The following is a 24,503-nucleotide window of genomic DNA, read 5'->3' on the forward strand; positions in this document are numbered from 1 at the left end:
TATATATATGTACAGATTTTTTTTTTTTTTTTGTAGATATTTTATTTCTTTTGTACGTATTTAATAACACGTTTCGTGCCGCAAGCTCTTTCATGTAATTTAAACGTCAAAAAATTTTTATATTCGTGCGCCATCGGTTGCTCTCACGTTACGGCACGATACGTGTTTTAAATGTAAAACGAATTTCTGAATTTCCCACCAGCAACTAGTCCGAAAACCGTAACCTGAGGAGTGTGGTTGTCTGTAAATAATTTTTCTTAAACAAACGTTCTTTGCTAATGTAACACATGTATTTTCATTGAATTCTTATTAATTTGTATTACAACATTCGGTATTGAAAATTAAATATCGTCACACTCTCGTGGCTTTGAGAATGATTCTGTGTACGAGAATTCACACATAATCGCGAACGCGGAACATTCTTCAGCCTTCAGATGAGACGATATATGCGTGTGTATATAAATTAGTTCCATGTACATACATGATGTCACATTAATATTACGTTAACGATCAGATTTGTAATTTTTCTTGTGTAATAAAACGTATCTTTTTCTAAAGCGAAGGTTAAAATTTTTTTCTCGAACGTACATTAAGTACAAAGTAAGATACATCGAAAAACTCATATTTAACATTTGGAAATGGACGGTATATAAATAAAATCACTATATTTTAATCACATATTAAATCGTGTATTTGGTATAAATAGTATTTGGCTTTCGATCAACAATCGTTCGCAATCAGGACTCAATCGTGGCTTGGAGTGTTAACACGATCAACACCAACAACGTACTGAAACACATCACCACGGAGTACATCGCCTCGTAAAGCAATTTCGGCGAGAACACCGACCAAACGAACAGATGATTACGTTGGCTGGTAACGACGATCATGTAAAAGGTAATCGTCAGCAGCCTCCACGCGATGTAAGTTCTGCTCGTGCGCACAACGGTGTCCGTGCTGTAGATACAGATTAGATGATAGACTTTTTTTGCAATGATTTTTTACCTTCGACTGTGTAACCATGGATACGATATTTTTATGCTGCAACGGAGATTGTTATTTCTCTGTTACTCCAGAAAGTGTAACAGTGTTACATAGTCAAAGGATTTTTCCATGTATCGAGATTGGATTGCGAGGCAAAAATGCGGAATTTCTATATAACTTACCAGTAAATTTGATTCAATTGTCGATAATAAATAAGCAGGAAGTAGGACAGAACGGGCGCGGAGTAAGTGTTGATGATCAGATACGCGCCGGTCACGAGAGGAATGTACGAACGCAAACCAACATATCCCGCCGCCACGTCCACACTCGCGAGACTATTGGAGTTTCCCTGAAACGAATTCAATTGCACATTACAGCGTGATAAAAATGACCAAGTAAATTTTTTTTATCAGACTTCGAGAATCCCGAAACCCACCTGATAGAAGTAGAACACGTTGCCCAGCCAGCAGTGCGCAAAGACGTCGAGATCGAAGAGATTGCTCGCTCTCAGTACAACGTCGATCGTCGAATGTGCCAGGATTTGCGTCGGCAATAATATCACATTGTACGGTTGGTGCAACATGGCCGATATCGTCACCCAAATACTGACGACAAAGTACAGCGTCGCGCTCGCGAAACGTCGCCCGTCGTGTCGAATTATCGACGCCATTCGGTAACCGTAGCTCAGAAGAATCAACAGCGCAATACTCCAAAACGTTTGCACCTCGTTTATTCCACTGCAACGAAACGAAATCTCACATGTGATCGATCTCACGAAAATCAGTCAATTGCGTTTATTGCGCGTTGTCTACCTTGATGAGAAATAAAACGGTATCTTTGCGACAGTACCGTTTGCCATGTGGCGAAGATACACGCATGTAGCCCCAGCCAGGTGAAGCATCAACGACAGCCGTTTGTATCTCGTTTCGCGCTCGTACGCGATCCTTACGAGAAGACCTAATGCTGCACGAAAAGAAGACGGCGAAACGTTTTTTCAGTCAGATTTCTTAATTGCGTCAGATTTTTCAATATTTCAACGGAGAGATTTACCAACTAAGAGCAACGTTGTCATTCCGATCTTGCTGCTGTCCTCCTTCAACCAGTCAGCCGTGTCGGGCAGATGGGCCCATTTGTCGCCGGTGCTGTTGAGCCCACGAAGAACTCGGTGCCCTATCAGCAGCAACAAGAGCTTAAGGCTAAGTTTTACGTGACCAGAATTGCCGCAAATCAGATTCATCTTTGATCCGGTCTTCTTTACGCTCGTGAGATCACTGTTATATACCACACTATTAATTGACGAGAGCTGTGAAGTAACGGGGATACTCAAATTTGATTCAAATTGTCATTTTTTTTAGAAATTGATGCGGTGACTAATCGTTTACTTAAAATTTGTGTGCAAGTTTTAAAAGTGTAACAAAAAAAGACTAAAAATTAAATGAAACAAAAAACGTACAAAATCCAATGCAAATAAAACAACTTGTCATTGAGTGAGCGATCTAACTTGAAAATGTGATCTGTGAGTGAGAACAGATTTTTCTTACTTACTATCTGTTGAACGCGAACTGTTTTCTGAAACAATGATAAAGCAAGAACGCTACGGTACTGGCGTATAAAAAGTACCAAGTCTGATGTTCCTCCTCGATGAAGCTACTGCTGGCAAGGCTCGCTGTGTGCAGTAAGGCACCGATTTGAAACGTTCCACGTATCCTGGATCCTTTCGTAAACTGCGCGTGGAAATGAGAATTATCGCGAAAAAGAGGTGTCAGGGGTTTGACTAAGACGCAAAAACATTGTTAATCTTTTCTGTCACGTCAGAAATTAACTAGTGTTTCTCCCTTACCTCCGTTAAAGACAAGTCGCTACTTGCGCACAGATTGCAGTTTGTGTAAAAAACACCGATAACGAGAAAGAGCAACACCATCTCATACGTACTTATGGAACGGAACGACGACGCGCTCGAGGAACCGTACAGATAACATATTCCTACGGATAATACAGTTCCCAGTAAGAAAAAACGCGTTAAGAAATGTGATGCGGTTTTCCTGCACGTACTCCAAGCAAACTTTTTCACGAAGAACAAGTTGACGATTAACTAAAAAGAAATTTGGAGTCAATATTATTATTATTTTTTTTTGTGATTTCATTAATTTGTTTTCGTGTCGTAAGGTTTGCTTTTTCTTTATCTTTGAGAATTTAGTTTTTTTTCTTTTTTTTTTATAACAACAGATCTGTGTTTACTGACTTGGCACAGGAAGATTACGGCAACTATCATCGGTCGGAAATCGTACTCGACTACGCTGGTAATCAGAGCTTCCTTCATCTCCTTGAGAATTGCATTGTAAGACGAAACGATGTTCTCAACCGCTTCGCTCGATTTTTCGCTCGCGTTCAACCAAGTAACGTGATGGTAAACGGTGTCCGTGTACTTCCGGCGTACATCTAAAAAAAAGGCAAGAACTTTTCTCACCCGCAACTCTTGAATCGAACAATTTGCTTGATATATATATATATATATATATATATATATATAATGTATATATATATATATAATAATTAACACAATATATATATTTCTTTTTTTGACACACTACAAGACTCCATAAATGCTCACTCTCAATCTGCGATTCACAGTGCGCGAGCTTCTGATAATGTTCAAGAACTTGTCTCGTGTTGTAGTAAAGTAGGAAAAGTCTTTTTTCATCGTCAAGACGATAGATACTGTCCAGAAACATAGAACCGATGTTCGTGGCGGGAATGGGTAATCCGAGAGCGGCTGACAGCGTTGACGCTATATCGATCTGTTCGATTTCGATCGGATCGCCACTTTTCTGACGAGCGCAGTGAGTGTCTCCTATCGCTATGAACGGCACCGTCGTCTCCTGCGGCGTCGATCCTCCGTGTCCACCCGAATCTTTCATCCCGTGATCGCCGCAGACAACGAACAGCACAGGTGTTCCTTCGTTATTCTAAAAACATAACTGAGTGACAGTAACAAACCATATCATATATTTATTATGTATTTATATAAATTTTTCATATAATTTACCCATTGGTGCACTCTTCGACTGATCTGCGCGATAATTTCATCCATTTCTTGTAGCTTGGGTTTAATCAAGGCACTAAACGGGCCCTCAACATGACCGATGTGATCAAGCCCGAGATAATGAAGGATCATTACGGTCCAATCGTCATAATCCAGTTCTTCTGACACATGTCGAGTTACATTGTTATCTACCTGTTTTTTTGAAATTAGCAACTCAGTACGCACGCACAGTACTTCAAAATCAGTTTTTCACTATTGTAACAAGATACAATCCTTTCTATTATTACTGGCGCACTGATTACCTCGGTAAAATCAGTAACAAAAAACGAGGTGGTACCATCGTATCGCTCAAACGTATACGGGAACAAAGACAGCCAAGTGTCGTCTCCGTAAAATACCAGTGTGTGTCCAGTTTTCTTCGCTTGGAGCAGTAAACTGTCACTGTTCAGAGGTTTGCTCCCAAAGTTCAGCACTATGTCTACAAAATTTGGCACTGTACCGGTCATCATTGCCTGCGTCAAGAAAACAAAGTGATTGTCTCACAAAACTGCTAACAATATATTAAATTTGCGGAATAATTAAAAAAAAAAAAAAGGAGATTTATGTTGACTGAACATTTTTTCATCGTGATGTTTACCTTTATTCTAGGCATTGTTACCGTCGGTGATTGTAACTTGGTTTTCAGCAAACACGCTGAGAAATTGGACAGTAATCCGTTTGTCACTGGCATGGCAGCTTTGCCAATCGGGCCTGTGACGAAGTCCCATCTCAAAGCGTCGATCACCATGATTATCAGTCTCGTTACTACAGGTGAATATATGTCAAGATTCTTTTTTGTACTGAAAACACAAACGCGAGAATTATTATTCAAATATGCTAAGCCACTTGTGTTGATAGCAGCTGTGAAATCAAAATTATTACACACATACAACATTGTCGAACACTTTATAAAGTGACTGAACACGTTGGAAAATTCTGCAGAAAATAAAAACTATAAAGAAAAAATGTAATAAATTAACAGAAACGCTCGCAATGTAAATATTCTGGAGTCTGACTATCTGGCATCCTAAATGTCATCTCCAACACCATGTTTACTATCAACAGCCAACTCTTTGCGTTGCTTTTAAACACTGACTTCGTTTATTTCTTGACATAAATGTATATACTGCGTATATTTTTTTATATTATTTCACAATTGCGACTGAAGAAGACTCCAGTTAGAGTCGAAATATTTCATGTTAAAGCGTTGATCATTAAATCATTGTATTATTATATTAATATCTTTTTTTTTTTTGGCTCGATGTGACCTTTTTCATTTGCTAATTTGTAAAAACTATATAAACTCATAAATGGGAAGCCACCCCCCTGTGGTTGGTTTATCTCACCTTGGAACATCTATTTGCGAGGCGACAGTGTTATCACGATGAACAACCGGGAAGAAACCGTACAAGAACAAAGCGATGGAAACCGGTGCGATTAGCAACACGTAGAACAAGATAACATTCATCGCTGACATTCCGCACAGACGTGGTGTTTCGCGCATCAACAAACTCTCCCGGCCGCAGCAAACACATCCCGTCAATTCTCATTGTTGCTTGTTTTCGCTAGAGACTAACGTCATCTAGCGTGGGTTTCTCTGGGTTTCTCGCGGCTCATCTCGCGGTTAAGCAGCTACGCGGCGCGATGGCGCTGAATGTCCCACATTTCTCAGAGAGAGAGGAGAAGTTTGTGCGGTTCGGGTCGTTGTGTGGGGAGAGAAACGTGAGGGATTTCGCGTCGGACTCGCGCTATGACTTGATAAAGTTTTTTGATCGTCAATCATTATCGGTTTATGACAAACGAATTAACGTACGATGCACATTTGGCGAGGCATACGTACATGACTGATTATTATTCAACCGTAGCGAGAGTCTCGGCAGCGACGGCGACGATAAGACGCGAAGTCGGAAGCGTGAAGGTAGGGAACAGCTGATTGGCGAGAGTCTCGGATAGCTTAGTCGCACCGAGATCCAGAATCGGACCATTTTTTGCCGTCTCTAGTCAAGAAAAAGAAAAAAAAAACGGGCTGTCATGACGGGTTTTGTTCTTCGGGTGAAGACCAAATCGGGTCAGAAGATCGTCAACGGCCTCGCGGCCCAAGACAAGGTGTCGCAGTTGAAAGCGAAACTCGCCGAGCTCACCGGAGTGCCCGTCGGCGCTCTCCACGTTCTCTCTGGCTTCCCGCCGAAGCCTGTCGACTTGGACGCTGCCGAGGCCACGATCGAACACACTGGCATCGTATCCGGCGACACGCTCATTGTCGAGGAGAAGCAGGTGCGAACGCGAAATACCAACTGTTCTTTTTTTTTTTTTTTTCTTTGTTTTTAATCAATGTGGATAATCTTTGTGAACAGCTTGTAATAAAAAAAAAAAAAAGGGGATATGAAATCAATATAACGTATTGTGAAAGTAAATTTACTGTTTGTAGAAAATCAATACTTGAGAGCACTGTGGTCATGTTTTAGCATTATTGTACAATAAAAACTTCGAGGCAAGGATTATGTAAGTTTGTATTACTAAAAACATACACGCATTTTTTTTTTTTTTTTAACATTTTCTGAGCTGTTCGCACAATTTCAACGGCCAAATTGCTGAGGGTTGTAATGGAATTGTACGTGAAAGTTGTAAAACCGCAAGAATTATATCAGAAAAAATAGAGTTGCTTGAAAAAGTACAGTTGGGAAAAAAAAAAAACATAGTATTGATAAGGCACATCGTTGCAAGATAGTGCGTGTAGATACCTCGTTTCAAACAATTTAATTTCTTGACTCAATCTCTTGCTGTTGGATTGATTAAGATGTACGATTGTGGATTAAGGAGTACTATGCTCCTTATTTTGTACAATGTCATGAAGCGTGAGATCATCTTTGAGAAAATGATACACTCACTGTTCAACCATGTGGTTTAATGATCTCTTTACTGCTTTTTAATGATTGAGGAGAGAGAGAGAGAGGGATTTGTTTACTTAATTTATTTACGGTTCTATTCAATGTTTTGCGTAAAAATGATACATGTAATTCGATTTCTCGTAATCACACTTGTTTGTTTAATTGTTGCAGATAACAAGCGGAGTCCAGCAGAAGTGCAAGGATTTCGGTCGATCTCACATTGTTGATCAAGAGACTCTTGTTGATGTTCCCGGTGTTTTGATGAGAAAGGTTGTGCCAGCGGACAATTCCTGCCTCTTCACCAGTGTCGGTTATGTTCTGAACGGTGAGCAAACACACGATGAACAAAGGAGAAACGAATTCGATCGAATTTTTTTATCATCTGCTTAGTCATCGTCGCGAATCACAAAGTAATATATTGAAAATTTGTAATCGACGATGCTACTCTAGGAAAGGTTGACACCAGTTGCGCGACTTTCATGAGGGAGATCATAGCAAACGCGGTTGCGGCTGATCCGGAAGAATACTCGGAAGCGATCTTAGGTAGACCCAATGCCGAATATTGCAAATGGATTCTCAAACCCGACTCGTGGGGCGGCGCTATCGAATTGTCGATTCTGTCCAAGTTCTACGGTTTGGAAATTGCCGTGGTCGACAGCATCAACGCGATTGTCAACAGGTTCGGCGAAGATCAGCATTACGCACAGCGAGTGTTTCTTATATTCGACGGAATTCATTACGATCCGCTTTACTTGGAACAGCTCGACGTAAGTTTTTTTTTTTTGCTTTTTTTCTTTTCAGGAACGCGAGATTCTTTTTCGTTTTCTATAACGAAATGTCGAATTGTTTCCAGTGCGGCAGTATTCAGACGATATTTCCAGCCGAGGACAAGAGAATGTTGTCGGAAGCCGCTCAACTCGCCAGAGAGGCAAAACTTAGTCGTCAGTTCACGGACGTGCAGAAGTTAACGCTGATGTGCATCGACTGTAAGATCAAACTGATCGGACAGAGAGAGGCGCAGCAGCACGCCAAGGACACCGGTCACAAGAACTTCGGTGAAGTAGCGTAACTAGCCTGCATAATGTATAATCAGAATCTTGAATGACTAAAAAAAAAAAAAAATCTTTAATCCTAAATAGTACTGCCTTCAGCAAGTCGCTTCTCCGCTCACAGCAAAAAAGAGAGTTTTTAAACAAAACAATTTTCCAGTTTAAATTTTCCTTTCATTTCCGTTGTTGTGCTATTACATAATACTGATCCGAGCGATCGAAAGTTTAGTGTGTTCGAGAATACGAGAGGACGAATAGAAAACGTGTGTGTGTGTGTGTGCGTGTGCGTGCGTGCGTGCGTGCGTGTGCGTGTATGTGATATTTTTATAAAATCTATTTAAATTATAAAATTGTAATAATATGCTCTGTGGATAATAAATCATTTTCGACTGATATTCTATAGCGGGGCTTGTTCTGTGACTTGTACACAGCTGCGCAAACGTTGATAACGAGATTCCGTCATCGAACGGAAGTTGCAGAACGACGAGAAGGTGCAACAGTGCCTGTTCAAGTTTGTTCGAGACGAAGAGAGATTCGCCGTTATTTTTGTCACCGTCTCGCGACGTGTATTATTTTTCTCTTCGCTATCCACACGCGCGCCGCAAAATACACACGCAAATACACTCCGCGTTCGTCGGCGTTCGTCGTCCTTCTTTTGTATTCGTTTTGGTTTCGCCAAATGAAACAATAAAGAGACAAAAGAGGTACTTTGTAAATTCGTAAACTTGGACAGGACTGTTTCTAAACCAGTGGGGTTCTTTTAGAACCGTGTTGGATATTTGTGCAATATATTAAATTCGCAGAGGTGAAATTTTTTTTTTTTTTTTTTTTTTTTTTTTTTTTTTTTTTTTTTTTTTAATCATCTTTAGAATCGAAGGAATCGCTGGTGACTGAACGACGCGTGGTGAAGTGGCGCGATTTTCTACTCGAGCGAGGCGCTTGCAACCTAACACAACAATTTGTCACTGATTAATTGCAAACTTGTATTATTTGATGTTCTTGATGCGCTATCGTGCAAGTTGCTAACAAGCACGAAACAAATATACAAAATTACTTTGATATCAAGATATTGTTTCTCTGTTGAATATCAATGGCTGCGCTCACAAATTTGTTACACGCAATAATTTTTTTTATATCTTTCAAAAGTGGAGAAGATTATTGGTAATTGTTTCAACTTGTTTGTTAATATGCGCTTTATTATATAGTTTTCATTGTTTCATATTGTGTTATTTACATATACATATATNATATATATATATATATATATATATATATATATATATATATATTTAGTTAAGCTCAGATAAAATAAAAAGAGTAATTCTAGATATAAAGTTGTGAAACACAAATGTGCTCAACAAAAAAAATGCGACGTGACGAACACCGTTATCGGTGAGAACTCTTGTTATCTCGTTGTTCAATGTTACACCGTTAGCGCCTTTGATATTGAGATGGATTGTGCGTGACTTAAATTTGAAGCCAGATCCACGTTTTCGTTTTTTGCGCCGCACGGGGAAGTTGAACCAAACTCGAGAAACTGTGGATGATCACGTAAAAAAGCAACGATAATAAACAACAAAACAAAACCTGGTTTGGGGTAATAACAATAGCCTGACAACGGAATGAGCTTGCGAGATTATCAATCATCAAGAGTTGTAAAGATGTTGGCGCGACTACACCTCGTGTATCGGCTCCTTTTCTTTCTCGAACAATAGCCATGTAAGCATTTGTTGTTTATACGTTAGAAAAAATGTAATTTCTCTACAGTAATTCTAAATTAAGAATTTTTTCTTATCCGATACGTGCGTCAGCTATGTTATAGTCCAAACGTTCCGGGGGGGGGGGGTGAGCACGGAAGAGAACCCCCGTGCAGCACAGAACGTGCTCACCGACAGAAGCTGTGCTCGCTGTGAACAACACATGGCTACGTAGTTGCCAGTGCGTACCACCACCGCTGTCGCAGCGCTGGCGAACCGCGGACGGGAAAAGAGATAGATAGCGGTTATTAAAAATCGGAGCCGCTGTCACAGTCTTTTAACACAGGCGGGGAACGCACAGCTGGTCGCGTGGTAGCCAATCGATTCACTGCTTTTTCACAAAAGCGAAATCCTGATTGGCTCCTCTCTACTCAGTCATCGGTTTTTTTTTTGAAAACGCGTTTTTCTGCCCGCGTAACGGAAACGCGTACGTTTGAGTTCACGGTCACGACGAGCTGTGACAACCAGCAGCAGCAGCGCTGTCACATCACGTCACACGTAAACACTACCGTTGCTCGCTCGCAGTTGACGCAGTTCGCCCGTGCTGTTACGTTCGAGAAAAAACGTGAGAGAGAAGCAGAATTCCGCCGCGGAATTTTGTGTGGGATTTCGCGACGTGAAATTTTTATGCGCGTGCTCCGATGTTGCGGGATCACGCGAGAGATTAATAATGTCGCCACCGCTGGCCGATCGAGTCCATCCGCTGGCAAACAGGTGAGAAGATGGAAGATGACGCTGACCTCAGGGAACAGTTGTTTCACAATACCGTGCGTGAGAACATAGTGAGTATATATATACGCGTGCCACAATTGCATTATAACACGCACATGTGTACATAATGCGCGCGTATGTGTGTGTTAATTCTCTTTCTCTCTCTCTCTCTCTCTCTGTCACACACATACGTACACAAGAAAGAAATATTATAAGAAACAGGAACGAGTGATCGGTTAGCGTAACGGTTTTTCAAGTGCGCGGGATGGCACGCGTGAAATCGCAATCAATCTGTCTTGAATCTCTCGAGAGTTTCCTTTCTTCCTTCGTGCGCGAACGAACTCTCGAGAAAATTAGCACATTGCGGTAATTTGTGTATGTCTGTGTTAACGTTCTCGTTATAGGCCGCGCGCAATTACAAGCCAATCCAAAGGAGAACAAACTGTGTTCGCGATAAGTCGGTACCGCATTTTAGTCGCCGAGGCGGTTCGAACCTGTTTTCTGCAAGCACAAAAAAAAAATAAGAAAGTTCTCAAGAATGCTAAGATCTAAATCCGCGCATTGTAAATCTCTCGACGTCTCGAGATAGACGACCCGTTGTCGCGAGATGATCCGATTTGACGCAAACCGGGAAAGAAGCACACACCTCTTTTCTATCTCTCTCTCTCTCTCTCCTCTCTCGCCCTTCTCTCTAACCTATCCTATCAAATGCCAGTATTTAAATAAGCTTCTTAATTGTGGCGTGCCAAAAAGACCGCTAAGGAGAGAGTAGAAGGCGTGTGTATAAATGTTAAAAATACATAAACCTCCTGCGCGCTTATTCGAAATGAGCAATTGCGATGCGTGTACTTTGCATTTGCGTGTGATTTTCGTCTCGAGAAAACAGATTTAATTTTAGAAACGAATGCAATATATCAGCACGAAATGAGAGATAAAAAAAAAAATACGCTTTTCTTCGCGTTATCGCGAAGTTTTTTTTTTTTTTTTTTTTTTTTTGTTAACGCGGCACTTCAACGAGAAATACGTGTATACACTTTTCATTTTTTTTTCCGTTGGAGTCTTTTTTTTTTTTTTTATTTATTTATTTATTTCGATGTCGAAGTGAACTTTGATACGCAGCAACAATTGTTCGCGTCAAATTTATCGAGTCGCAAGATGTTGTTGTTTGGATTCGAACATTTTCTGAAATGTTCTCCTCGCGGTAAAATAATTTTCGTTCTCTTCAATCCTCTTGTGTGCTATTGTTGACTCGAAAAAAAAAAAAAAAACGTTACCCGGGAGAAATCTCAAACAAAAACGCAAAGTGTGTCAATTCAGCCGAGACACATTTCGCAAATGCAACAACAAACGCGCGACGTATGTATAGTATGTATATTAATGTAGGACGCAATTCTCTTGAGCGACGAACGTGTCTTTATTTTATATAGATTTCGCACAACGACGCTGTGAGAAATCGATCGCTCGGAGTAGACAAGCCGTTTTAGGGTCTCTCTCTAGCGATGTGAGAGATCGAAGTATTATATGTTACGAAATATAACACAAACGAAGGAAAGGAAATATATAAAATATTAGAACGCCGTTAAAATCTCATTTTATATTCGAGAGATCGGAAAATTTGTCCGCGGGCATTCTGTTTTTTTCCTTCTCTAGTAACTAGGACGCGATACTGGAGAAAAAAACACAATTTAATTGTTGTAATTATATTGTATTAGATATTCTTTTTTGTTTAATTACATATTTTTAATTATACATTTAATTAAATTTTTTAATGTATTCTTTATTATATTTAATTATTGTATTAATTATATATTTTTTATATATATATTTTTTGCAATTAATTATACATTAAATGTATATGTATTATATTTGTTTTCATATTATAAATGTAATTATATATACTTTTCTTTGTATTTTCTAGACAATCGTTAAAAAAAAAAAAAAAAACGTTTCTCTCTTTCACCGGCGTTCGCCTTTCACATGCCAACCAGGTTTTCCGACTTCGCATTATTCTCTTTAATTTTTTTTTTTTTTTTAGCTCTCCTTTCTTTCACTCGAAAGTATTATAAAAACGTGTTCCATTTCTTATCTCTCAGTCATTACGACCATTTGTTATGTCACCATTACGACTTATCTACTTCCTATGGTTGTAGAATTCGAACAATTTATTGTGTCAAGAAAGGAAGAAAATTTACACAAGCAACGATTGGATTTTACTGTTGCTGTTAAAAAAATTTATTAGCAGTTTTCGTATTCTTGTTATTTTTGTGTTCGTATTATCTAGCGTTATCCAGATGTTATTCGAAAAATATGAGCGCGAATGATAATATAACGCGCTCTTCGGACTCTAACCGGATCAATGATCAAAACTGCGAGTGATAACGCTAATCGAAATATCGATTTTTTTTTTGCCACACACACATACATACATGCGCGTGCGTGAAATAAAATTGTCCAAATGTAATACATATTAACATTTGCCCTGCCCCTTCGCAGATATTTCTGCTACTCTTCTTGCTACTTTACATCACGAGCTATGCGCTGATCGCGCGCTTCAGACGACGGGATCGCGATGATTATCTGTCGGTGGACGAAGATGAGGCGACCGTTTACAGGATCAGCTTGTGGCTGTGCACCGTCGCCTTGGCCGTTTCCGTCGGCGCGACGCTCCTACTTCCGGTGTCGATTGCCAGCAACGAAGTTCTCATCCTTTATCCGAACAGCTACTACGTCAAGTGGCTCAACAGCTCTCTCATCCAAGGCAAGGAGACGCGAATAATTTTTATCTATTTCCTTCCTCAAGAGAAAAAAAAAATCGACTCGACGGAACACGTTTTTTGTAACTTTTTTTTATTTTATCTCTCGCGAAAAACTAAGCAATTCCGCGCAATGTGTGTCACACATTCCGGTACTCAACGCTGTCGCTGAAAGATAAAACGATATCAAAGATTGTAATCAGCGATTTTGATGTTAGCAGGTTTGTGGAACCATGTGTTCCTGTTCTCGAATCTGTCGCTCTTTGTGTTTCTGCCCTTCGCTTATCTCTTTACGGAGTCGGAGGGTTTTGAAGGACATAGGAAGGTAAGATAAAAAAAAAAAAAAAAAAAAAAGAAAATTTCTTAACTTATCTCTACTAACTCTGGTTTCTTAATTGCCTAATTGTCCATTGTAGGGCGTGATGGCTAGGGTATACGAGACGGTGACGATTCTTTGTCTCTTGGGTACTCTCATCCTGGGCATGACCTACGTTCTGTCCACCGTCTTGGATTATCAGAACACGAGTGTTCACACATTGCTCAGTGAGTTGTGACAATTTAAATTTTTACTCTAATGACAATTAAAAAAAAAAAACAATGTAATAAGTTTTGAAATTTATATCGAAAGAGACTTTTTAAAAAAGTTTGCGATCTGAATATTTGAAATCCTCCGACCTGAAATTTAAATGTCTATCGAGAAGATATTACGATAGCAATAACCCGACATAACTGTTTGTTATTGCGCAGATGTATGGAGTTATTACTTGCCTTTTCTATATTCCTGCGTCTCATTTGTCGGCGTGGTAATGTTGTTAGGTGAGTATTAGCGTTCTTATACTGATTGTTTTAAGCTTCGTATGCAAATGTGTATTGTAAAAGTTCAGTGATGCGAGCGAGCGATAAGTATTAACACTCCTTATTGAGAGAACGCACGCAATCTGCGCAGCGCGCGATCACACCTACATTCCATATTGACCGGTCGATTAGCAAGAACGTTTCATCCTCTTGATTTTAAGTGACATCATCGCATTACTATGTACACGCACACAGATGTGATTTATTATTTTTTTTTTTTTCACACTTATTCTCATTAATCGAACGAGAGAACAAAATTTGTATTGAATCGTTTCAAAAGTTCGTAGCGATTGTTTTTTTTTTTTAGAGAAAACTTTGTTCTATTCACAGTATGCACTCCGGTGGGATTCGTACGACTGTTTGGTGTGGTGGGATCGTTTCTTGTCAAACCCCAATTTCTAAAAAATTTGGACGAAGAGTTTTTTGCGTATCAATTGGAGGAAGACTGCATTCGTAGAAGGTGAGCGTCTTCTTCTGTCAGATCAGCAATATAACAAGTGTTTTGGAAAATTTTATTTAGGAAGTTATTTTTACGTCGTAATTTTTTTTTTTTTTTTTTTTTCATCGCAAAATTCGCACGCGTTACACAATTTAATGTGTATTCAGATTGCAGCATGTAAAGGCAACGGGCAAGTCGTACGTGTCTCCGGTCCCTATGTCGCCGACGGCGAGCTGCAGCTCGCAGGAGGAGGACGAGCCGTTATTGAGCGTAAGCCCGAATCTTCTATGCTTACAAAACGGTGCTTTGCAAAAAGGCCTTTCGCAGCGACTGATCGAGGTCCAGACGCGACGTCAGCTGCTGAATCAGCAGCGAAGAACCTGGTGGGTTCGGCGTACGCTATTTTACCCGGTGGCGATGCTTGCACTGCTTGCGCTGTCTACCGCTACGGCCTTGTTAGCTGTACAGAACACTGTGGAGCTGTTAATAGGCATCAAAGCACTTCCGTTGAGCACAAGGGTTCGTTCCTTTCCCGATAAAAAAAAAAAAAAATACTAAATTTACCGGTTTTCTCAATAACGTATTAAACATATAATTTATATAAATGTCGGTATGTGTGTCGATAAAAATAATAGCTCACAGAGATTTGCAAAGATCATCAGATTTTTTATTTTTGACAGCAATTCACGCTCGGCATTAGCTCCCTGTCTAAACTCGGCCCCGTTGGAGCAGCTATCGAAGTAGCGGTGATCCTCTACTTGGCTGTAACCAGCGCGATCGGTCTCTATTCGCTTCCGGGTGTGAGGAAAGTGCAACCGAAACGGCATTCCACGCCGCTCACGCATCTCATTGCGAATTGCGCCCTCCTGCTCGTGCTCAGTTCGGCGTTACCGCTCTTATCGCGAATATTAGGTATGGTTGCAAGATGATTTTTTATTCCCGGAAAAAAAAAAAATTTGTTTTCGACAAGAGCTCTCTGCAAGATTTTAATATTGCTTTTGTGCTCTGTCTCAGGAATGACGAACTTCGATCTGTTGGGTGATTTCGGACGCATTGAGTGGCTCGGTAACTTTAAGCTAGTGCTGCTTTATAACTTGATCTTTGCCACGGCGGCGATTAGTTGTCTCGTAACTAAGTTCACCGCGACCGTGCGCAAAGAGATCTATGCCCGTTTGAAGAACAGTGTACTGGGCGTCTTCAGAGCCTTAAGTTCCACCGCTAATGTGAAGAAAAACTCACTTTCGTCAGGAATGTTTTCTACAAAGGAAGATTAGACTGATTTATTATATTATAATTATATTAAGCAGAAAGAGAGAGAGAGAGAGAGAGAAAGAGAGAGATAGAGAGAGAGAGAGAGAGAGAGAGAGAGAAAAATATACCGGAACCTTGCGAAAGTTTGCCTGGTTTTTGAGTTCTTGCATGTCAAGAAAACATGAAAACAAAACGTGTCCATTAGAGGGAACATTCCAGTTCGTTAGAAAATCCACTGGTCTTAAAATCCCTCAGTCACTCGAGTACTGATCGATACTTGCGACGTTATTCAAGTTTAAAATGCGCGCGTATTGGAATACTCATAAAAATTTAAATCTGAAGGTGAAGCTTTTTGAAGTCGATAGTTTGTTTAGAACGTTAGTTAGTGAAAAAAGAAAACTTCAGATATCAAAGTGAAAATAAAAGAATTAATGGTGGTGTGGTTACTGGATGATGTTTTTATTTTGCGAACTCCATTTTGGGCTCTGTAACAGCAAAAGTGCCGACAGGAAGAAACGCCACTGTATATTACGCGTCGTGAAAAACCTTAAAGCTCGGATAGGAATTAAAATATAGTCGGTTATCACGAGCAGTTGTTTCATCAAAGCTTCAAGATGCAACTATTAACGAAACTGTTTTCGATGATCTCAATGCATTCTACAAAAAAAAAAAAAAACACTTGAGACTCGAATGTTTGTTTATTAATACCATATACTTCTGCGTCGAAAAATCGTTACACCAAAGAACCAACAAAACTTACGCGGAAGTTTCGAAATTGATCGTTTAAATGGCGGTTAAGTGACCGCGAGATAGGGTAGCGAGATAGTTAACTAGATAGATTAGCACAGAGAGAGAAAGAGAGAGAAAGACAAAGAGAGAGACAGAGAGAGAGAGGAGAAGGAAAAAGTGAAGATAAAAAGAGTTGCGAGAGGAAGGGAATGAGCGATCGTTCGCCAATTTATTAATTGTACGTGATTTTCCTCATGTCCGCCTCTGTATCGAACTTCGTCTCGCTCATTCTCGTTTCTCTCACGAGTTCCAGGGTACAGTCGGAGGGACTGTTTTATAAAGATGAATAAATTCGCTCTCCTCGAACAAACCGCGCGCAACCGGTTCCGAATCGCGTACAGCTGACCAAGGATGATGACTAAACTACGCTAGGCCATTTAAATGCGTCCCGCGAAGGACCACCAGGCGGTAAAAAATAGCGGTAGATATTTATTTATTATAATGTAATATTTTTATTAGAAATATATATATATATATTTTTTTGCGGACAAAGTTAGAACGATATTGTATATGTTGCAATTGAGCGTTTGTTCTTATGTAAAATTTATATAAGAATCGCGATAGATACACGATTGGATACACATGTGGATTTGAGATAACGCGCGCGCGATTGAAACATTGGTTTGAAGAAATTTCTACTACGACGAAGAATTTTACTTTACACTTACTTTCGGTAAATGTTTAATTTTTGTTAAACAATTCTGTCATCATCGGCCATCGTAGTTTTAAAAAGTAGAGAAGGAAGGATAGATAGATTTTTAATTTATAAATAATCAACTTCGACTGGTTAAAATAAGAGAAATCTTGTCTGATATTATTAAACATGATTAAATTAGAAGTTTGAACGATTATTTAACGACTTATATATATATGGAGATACGACATGTTCTTATATATATATATATATTGAACAAAGTGCAATAAAAATGAGATTTCAGAAACACCGTCTTACTTTCATGAGTACAGATACCTTTAATAAAAATAAAAAATAAAAATGTATAACCAACACTTGTGAGTGAGAGCAATATATCCCTTTATTCAAAAAACATCAAAAATATGGTCTCGAATGTAAACTTCCTGTTTACAGAATCGTACACCGGAGGTAGTAATGGAACAGCGTTAGTGACATAAAAACAAATGTTAAGTAAAAACTATTTTTATTATCACTCAAGTGAATTTTGGGTAAAAAATTTGATAAGAGAAGAATAGTTGACAACATTAAGTCTACCGGATGTAAAACAATTTCATCAAGAAACTTGTCTGCTGATCCATGTGGTCTTGTATTTATAAACACTGTTGTACATTGAAATTTCCACTTATATTATGGTAATACAGCAAATCAACAACAAAATCACGCAGTTCCCCGAGAATTATTTTTCACCCAACCGTATGTACAAAAAGTCACTTTTACCCTGTGCTCAGCTGAGCAGATGGCTGTTGCTGCGCGGTAACGTCCTTCAATCCGAATTTTTTTAATGTTCCGATTATTATATTAAGCCCGATCCCTCTGCGCACAATATGATAATAACCCGGTTCCGACAGATCCACCACGGTTGAGCCAACACGGCGGCGATCGACCTGTTTCTTGGAATTCATCTGGCCATGAAAGATGCCATCGAGTTGCGGCCACAGGACGCTAAACTCTTCCGGCTGCAGACTGCTCGGCTCGCTGCTGACGTTGGCACTGGTGAGCGCGAGAGGACCGACGAGTTTTGCGACACACCGTACAAACTTGTTGTTGGGCACACGGATGCCCACGGTGTCTATGCCGGGATTGAGAGCGGGATTCAGAGCGGGTGTGCGTCGCAAGCACATCGTGTACGGTCCGGGCAACAGATCCTCCAACAGACGAGACGGTATGTCATCCGTAACACCCCACGTGCCTATCTCGTTAACGTTGCTCAAGCAGATCGCCAATGGTTTCGTCTCGTCCCGCTTTTTGATCTCGTACAGCCGCTGAACAGCGTCCGTGTCAGAGGCCACGCAAGCCAGACCATACACAGTGTCCGTTGGTATAGCGATTATCTTACCTTCCCGCAGCAGATGCGCCGCCATTGCAATGCTCCGAGTGCTGCTGCAAAACCAATGCTTCTGATTTGGTAGCATTTTTAATTCCTCTTTGGCTTTGTTTAAGTAAACATTCATAGGTCCCATCGAAGAAGGACTCATCATGCTTCGATGCTCGGGAAACAATATCTGTAAGAAAAATACTGGTTTAAAAAAGTTGCCAAGAGGTAGAGATTTTTATATCTTTGTTACGGCTTTAGCTTTGCTTCAAACTTATCGAGAAAAACCTATTCTTTATTTCAATGTCAGTGGCAACCTATAGTGAAATACGAACTTATCGTATTCACATCAAACACCACTGATTATAATCTTGCAAACTCGTTTACAAAAGACCCAAATTGAAAACCTTCTATTGAAGTCTCTTAAACAGTTTGCAAATATATTTATCAGAAGGGCGAGTTCTGCAAGGGCTGTTTTCTAACAGCGTGACTCCAAGTTTTATATTTTTACAAGTAAGATATTAGGTTGTGTGTGTTTGATGTCAAAAAGTTCGCGAGCGTAAACTCTGTTTTAAGTCACTTTCGTCACCAAATAAAGCTAATTAAGGTTTTTCTGATTCAATTACCGAATTTTTTGTGAGAATTTTTGAAATCTCACATCTGACACACGTGACCACGCGCTTACCTGGGGCTTTAGTCGACTCGCCACGTGTGACCACACTCGTGATTGCAACATCGGTAAAAGAGAGTCATAGGCTCGTCCGCGGATCTAGTTTGAAATTGTTTGAAGTAAGCGCGTGGATGCGAGCACTTGGGACAACGTTCGTCCGTCGCCTGGACATTCATCCACTCGGACGCGGCGTCGATCACATCCGCCTTCGTCTTGCCCGTGAAATACGTTCGCGAAGTAACCGCACTTTTGATCTGATAGATGTACGGACACGTGGGACACGCGAACCGATTGCCGCTCACGTCTTCGCGAAATTGCAGGAGATTTGCGCAATGCGGACAGAATCGCAATACCATATTTTTAAAAGCCGCTCGAAGAACTTCGATTGAGAACGTTCATTAATTAACATACTTCTTCCGAATGACGCAAAACAATTTAAGAGAAGCGTAGCTACTCGCGTTCCTCGCGCACAGCAAGGCGGAGAGTTTCTAAACTTACTTCATGTTACAAAGAAGTTCAACTAAAAAGGTCACTAAAAACTGTCTTTAGCGCCGCCTGGAGCACAAGTCCGAAATAAACGCGACGTTTAAAACCAATCGAACCAATTGCACTTTAAATATTCAAATTAAAGTGGCAAAGTCGCGAACACAAACTATTAAGATGATCGCGGTATGATTTGTGTAATTGAAGATTTATTATTAGTGAGGAAAACAAAAGGAAAACGGAAAGTGTCACTGGAGAGAATCATTTATTCTATCGAAAAAAAACAAATCCGTTGTTTTGAACAAAAAGGTCTGTAATAGTGATGTACTTATACACACACGTATCACGTAGCCTTCTGTGTGTCACGGGCGCGTCACTTTATTCCTCCCTCTCTTCTTCCTCCGTATTAATGTAGTTAAATAGGTCCTTCCCACAGATACATATTAACTCCTACAGTTTCATTATCATTTCAATCTAACTGGATAAATTGTTCGTGGAATACGTGTGTGTTTTGTTTATTAAGAGGTAATTGAGATTTCTGTTGAAGATACAATTTCAACAAAGTATTTTTATCGATATATCATACAGAACTTTATTAGCGATGAACTTTATTGTGAAAGAATACTTTAAGTACTATATTATTTATACAAAAAATTCATATAGATATACATACATATATAACAGTATTTAAGGAACTATTATTGTTTAGAAAATGATGATTATTATTAGCACTTTTCATCAAGATTGCATAAAATCTGCAGGTGGAATCATGAGTCAAGATAAAAATCGTGTCAAACTGAGTGAAGTAAGTGACAAGTTCACAGACGAAACACTGACGGACATCCTCTGCAAAGCAAACAATGGGATTAAAGTACAGCTCACAGATTGGAGTTTTGGCGATGGGTTTACCAAAGGTGACAATTACTTGTCGACTGTTAACAAAGGCACAATATACGGTGTCGTGGACGGTGATCCGAAGCAAAATGTGCAAGTGAATTTTGTCGTCAAGTCCATCCCGAAAAACGTCGGAAGAAGAAAAACTTTCAAAAGTGCGGAATTCTTCCGCCATGAAATTGCGTTTTATACGCAAGTAAGACTACACATCTGTTTTTAAAAATGACTATACATATTTAAAAAAAGATGTGTAAGACTACACATTTTTTTTAAGAATGTAATGAAACCAATAAAATATATATTTGTCTAGAAACATATACAATGACAAAACACATCTCGATCTTGAACACATACAAGGTTTGTTTAGGTGGTTCCTAAATTTGAGAAGTTTTTGGCTGAAAAAGGACAAAGCGATTTGCTGCGCATACCACGTCATCTGCTTTCTTACATGGATGGCGAGAACGATTTCATCGTCTTGGAAGATGTCTCTCCTTTGGGATACGGACCAGCATCTCGCCAGAACTGTATAGACTTTGCGGAGTGCACTACGATTCTGAAAACATTGGCAAACTTTCATTCAATTTCATTTGCATATAGAGATCAGAAGGAAGAAGAGTTTCAACAGATGGCAGATTGTATGGAAGAAATCTATATTTTTCCTAGTAACTGGAGCTGGCATGAAAAGTTGTATGTGAGTGACCATTATATGTCTTCAAACAAATTGAAATAAAATTCGTCTTGCGCACCCTTTAACATAAAACAATTAATTACAAATTGTTTTTTTTTCTACAGACAAATTTAGTCAACATAGCTAAAAACGCACTAGCAACCGAATATCCTAAGAGTGAAGCTGACAAACGATTCAATACCTACGAACCTCGCGCGATATTTGACATAATGTGTAAATTGTGTCAGAAAAAAGAAGCTCCCACATCTGTGATATTGGCAGGCGATTGTTGGGCTCCAAACTTTTTGATCCGAGACATCGGACAGGGCAAAAAAGAAGCGTTGATGCTCGACTTTCAGCTCTCGCGTTGTTCAAGTCCTATGTTGGACCTGTCCTTCTTGATTTACTCGTGCACCTCCAAACCATTTCGTGATCAGTATTACGACGATGTATTGAAAATCTATCACACTGAATTAAGCAGTGCCATTAAATCCCTTGGATCGGATCCGGAGAAAATTTATCCTTGGGACTTATTTATGAAAGAGGTAATTTTTACTTTTTGTTTAACATTATCTGCGTTTTAGAATTTTGAGTAAAGAAAAGTACTGTACATCAATTGACATTGATTGTAGGTGAAAGATCATTTTGTTTTCGGATTGGGATTCTCGCTCGGGACCGTTTCCTTTTGTCTATTGGATCCGTCCGAGTCGTTCGATCTAGATCTTATTAAAGGCGAAGAAGCGGTAAATATCGCTGACGTGTGGGTATTACACAATATCAAAACATCAAGTGGAAGACAGAGACTAGCAGATATAATAGTCCATGGTGTCGAAAATGGATACTTGTAACGATATATGTTAATTTCTGATCATACCTAAGTTGTAAACAACTTTATGAAGAATTTTATATGTTTATATAAATCTTTTTTAAATCGGCTTTGTAGGTTTTGAGCCAAAGGATTTATGTGGATCATCGTTAACGTCAATTTATATTCTCATTCTTCTCTGGTTTTTTATTTTTGTATCTTTTTTATCCAACTTGCTACTTTTCTTTTATTTACATCATCTAAGATATTTTTAGCTTCATATTTATATTCTCTACGTATGTATTATATACTTTATCATCCTTTCCTCTTCTCTTCTCAAACACTGGACACTTTTTTCCTTTCCAGCAGTATAAGAACAGATCACTTTTCATGAACCCTTTTGTCACAGCTACGTGCACTTATTAGGAGTTCATTCTAGACACTTGGCTACACAAATCCAGGTCTTCCTTAAGTATCTGCTAGATAGAACGAAAACGTGGGTAACAAGATAAAAAAATGAAAATAATAAATAGATAAATATTTGTTTTTGTGCAATGCTGCTTTTGTTCTATCTAAGCGATATCGTGTCATTCGTTTTTATTGGTCGAGAATGGGATTATATTAGATTACGAAACTCTTATTAAATGTTTTTGAGACAAAAGTTCCAGGTTTTCTCATTTTCTTGCTCGAGTAAACTCGAGTAAAAATACTAATCCCAAGGAAAAATATATCACAATATTGTCGCAATATTTCGAATTCGAGATTCCTAGTTTCGCACTTTATGCACTCTTGTGCCGCAAAACCGTCCAACTATAAATATCAGCCTTGATTATACGCTAACATTCGGAGAGGAAAGGCGCCCGACTTGTAAACACAAGTGACGTTTCAGCAGCGTTCAGAGTTTCAGAGCACGCAGATTCCTGATGATTGGCCGTTGTGTGATAAGATCCCGCGACGTTTACCTCCAATCAAACACACTTGCACTTTAAAGATTTACAACATAGTGGCAAATTCACGAACACAAAATATTAAGATGAATGTGTTGCGATATGTGTACTTGAAAATTTATTATTAGCGAGAAAAACAAAAGAAAAACAGAAAGTATCACTCAAGCGGAACGCAAATATTACTCGTTTAAGGAAAAATCTAGTGTTTTGAAATACGCAACAATCTATAAATTATGTATCAGTAACGTATTTACACATACCCCGATAGCCAAATGATAGCAGTATGCCAGCAGGTTTAATCAACACTTTGCAGCAGTTCCACTCAGCTGTGTCAGTCTTGGTTATCTGAGTAGATACGCAGTTCATGCGGCCTTCTGTATCATTGCGTGTCACTTTATTCTTCCCACTCTTTTTTCTTCACGTTAATGTATTATTAAATAGTTTCTTATTAGAAAGAATTTCCTATAGATTTATCTTCATCGTGGTGAAAAATAGTATTTGCGGTCTAGTGATAAGTGACAGATGTTAAAACCGAGTGTATGATTGCAGTTTTTTAAATAAAAGAAATATCTAACGCATACGTAAGATGACATGTTCTCATTGAAAAAATATAAGTAACTATTTTTTTTGACCACACAAAAACGATATTTGAAGTTTTTCCTGCTAAATCCGCAGTTCTGCCTGCATAAAAATTGTTCATAAGATACAAAGTCTTTAAACAAACACACATAGGTAAATATTGCAGTGCGATAAGATAGTTATCATGAATTCTAGAGTGCTCTTATCCCGTGACGTCTAAGATTTCTGAAAACTTTTTTCTGTCCTGCAGAACAGTATATAAAGTGAAGCAATTTATTATTCTCTTAACGTGGACAAATTGGTTGTAGAACACGTGTGTATTTTGTTTTTATTAAGAGGTACTTGAGATTTCTGTTGAAGATACAATTTCAACAAAGTATTATTATCAATACATCCTACAGAACTATATTAGTAATATTATGAATATTTATTAGTATAATTATGAAAAAGAATATTTTAAGTAATATATTATTTATACAAAGAATTCATATAGATATACCTAGCAAACAATTTCTGACTGCGCAGACCTGGCAACAGAAACTGTGTGCAGAAACGCTACAACACAGAAACATGCTTTGTGTGCTGCCAAAGCTGTTAACACACAGACACAAAAAACGCAACATGGTCACCAAAACTCACCAAAACCATATCCTACTAAGGACACAGATGGATATGGATTTGATGTGGCAGTTGGCGACAAAATCGCGACATCTGACAACCAAATTGTTTGCTGGGTATATATACCCAGATAACCAAGGCGGAATGAACATGTTTTGCAAAGTCTGCATTAACACATTATGTCAGTAAAATGCTGCCAGCATTCACACATAGTCTGCTATGTCAATTAGTGGCGACAGGAAAGCAGAAAAAAAAAGAATATAAATTTGGCATGCC

The 24,503-nt window shown here is 39.0% G+C and overlaps 5 protein-coding genes and 1 long non-coding RNA gene across 9 annotated transcripts; 3 read left to right on the plus strand and 3 right to left on the minus strand.

Moving 5' to 3' along the window:
• Positions 1–8: 8 nt before the first annotated feature.
• Positions 9–5,665, minus strand: LOC109859050 (GPI ethanolamine phosphate transferase 2). Of its 2 annotated transcripts, none has more exons than XM_020436904.1 (13): positions 5,413–5,665; positions 4,665–4,866; positions 4,330–4,539; positions 4,031–4,219; positions 3,596–3,950; positions 3,227–3,423; positions 2,825–3,076; positions 2,530–2,708; positions 2,035–2,255; positions 1,797–1,947; positions 1,421–1,721; positions 1,167–1,333; positions 9–957 (listed from the first exon to the last, which is right to left on the minus strand). In XM_020436904.1, the coding sequence occupies exons 1-13, from the start codon at positions 5,568–5,570 to the stop codon at positions 738–740; spliced, it is 2,802 nt and encodes a 933-aa protein (XP_020292493.1). In that variant the 5' UTR covers positions 5,571–5,665; the 3' UTR covers positions 9–737. The 2 variants fall into 2 exon arrangements, with proteins under 2 accessions (XP_020292493.1, XP_020292494.1); XM_020436905.1 differs by lacking the exon at positions 5,413–5,665 and adding an exon at positions 4,953–5,354.
• Positions 5,666–5,769: 104 nt separating this feature from the next.
• LOC109859053 (ubiquitin thioesterase OTU1) lies at positions 5,770–8,405 on the plus strand. The gene is made up of 4 exons (XM_020436907.1): positions 5,770–6,340; positions 7,126–7,279; positions 7,405–7,721; positions 7,808–8,405. Exons 1-4 carry the CDS (start codon positions 6,098–6,100, stop codon positions 8,021–8,023), a joined length of 930 nt encoding a protein of 309 aa, XP_020292496.1. The 5' UTR covers positions 5,770–6,097; the 3' UTR covers positions 8,024–8,405.
• A 1,500-nt stretch (positions 8,406–9,905) lies between these two features.
• LOC109859024 (protein Lilipod) lies at positions 9,906–16,445 on the plus strand. The gene is made up of 9 exons (XM_020436852.1): positions 9,906–10,542; positions 12,965–13,229; positions 13,446–13,549; positions 13,641–13,767; positions 13,972–14,040; positions 14,410–14,539; positions 14,686–15,037; positions 15,199–15,430; positions 15,533–16,445. The coding sequence occupies exons 1-9, from the start codon at positions 10,483–10,485 to the stop codon at positions 15,790–15,792; spliced, it is 1,599 nt and encodes a 532-aa protein (XP_020292441.1). The 5' UTR covers positions 9,906–10,482; the 3' UTR covers positions 15,793–16,445.
• A 1,122-nt stretch (positions 16,446–17,567) lies between these two features.
• Positions 17,568–19,398, minus strand: LOC109859026 (yrdC domain-containing protein, mitochondrial). Its single transcript, XM_020436856.1, has 2 exons — positions 19,250–19,398; positions 17,568–18,754 (listed from the first exon to the last, which is right to left on the minus strand). The coding sequence occupies exons 1-2, from the start codon at positions 19,298–19,300 to the stop codon at positions 17,966–17,968; spliced, it is 840 nt and encodes a 279-aa protein (XP_020292445.1). The 5' UTR covers positions 19,301–19,398; the 3' UTR covers positions 17,568–17,965.
• Positions 19,399–19,595: 197 nt separating this feature from the next.
• On the plus strand, positions 19,596–22,146 carry LOC109859025. Of its 3 annotated transcripts, none has more exons than XM_020436853.1 (5): positions 19,596–20,026; positions 20,479–20,807; positions 20,979–21,302; positions 21,404–21,823; positions 21,911–22,146. In XM_020436853.1, the coding sequence occupies exons 1-5, from the start codon at positions 19,906–19,908 to the stop codon at positions 22,124–22,126; spliced, it is 1,410 nt and encodes a 469-aa protein (XP_020292442.1). In that variant the 5' UTR covers positions 19,596–19,905; the 3' UTR covers positions 22,127–22,146. The 3 variants fall into 3 exon arrangements, with proteins under 3 accessions (XP_020292442.1, XP_020292444.1, XP_020292443.1); XM_020436855.1 differs by lacking the exon at positions 19,596–20,026 and adding an exon at positions 20,158–20,242; XM_020436854.1 differs by lacking the exon at positions 19,596–20,026 and having other exon boundaries at positions 20,421–20,807.
• On the minus strand, positions 20,167–20,733 carry LOC109859027. The gene is made up of 3 exons (XR_002250664.1): positions 20,643–20,733; positions 20,391–20,563; positions 20,167–20,255 (listed from the first exon to the last, which is right to left on the minus strand). It is a non-coding gene; the product is annotated as an uncharacterized LOC109859027 (long non-coding RNA).
• Positions 22,147–24,503: the final 2,357 nt, after the last annotated feature.

The sequence above is a fragment of the Pseudomyrmex gracilis genome, unplaced genomic scaffold (assembly GCF_002006095.1).
Source record: "Pseudomyrmex gracilis isolate BER0280 unplaced genomic scaffold, ASM200609v1 scaffold_235, whole genome shotgun sequence".
Lineage (NCBI taxonomy): Eukaryota > Metazoa > Arthropoda > Insecta > Hymenoptera > Formicidae > Pseudomyrmex > Pseudomyrmex gracilis.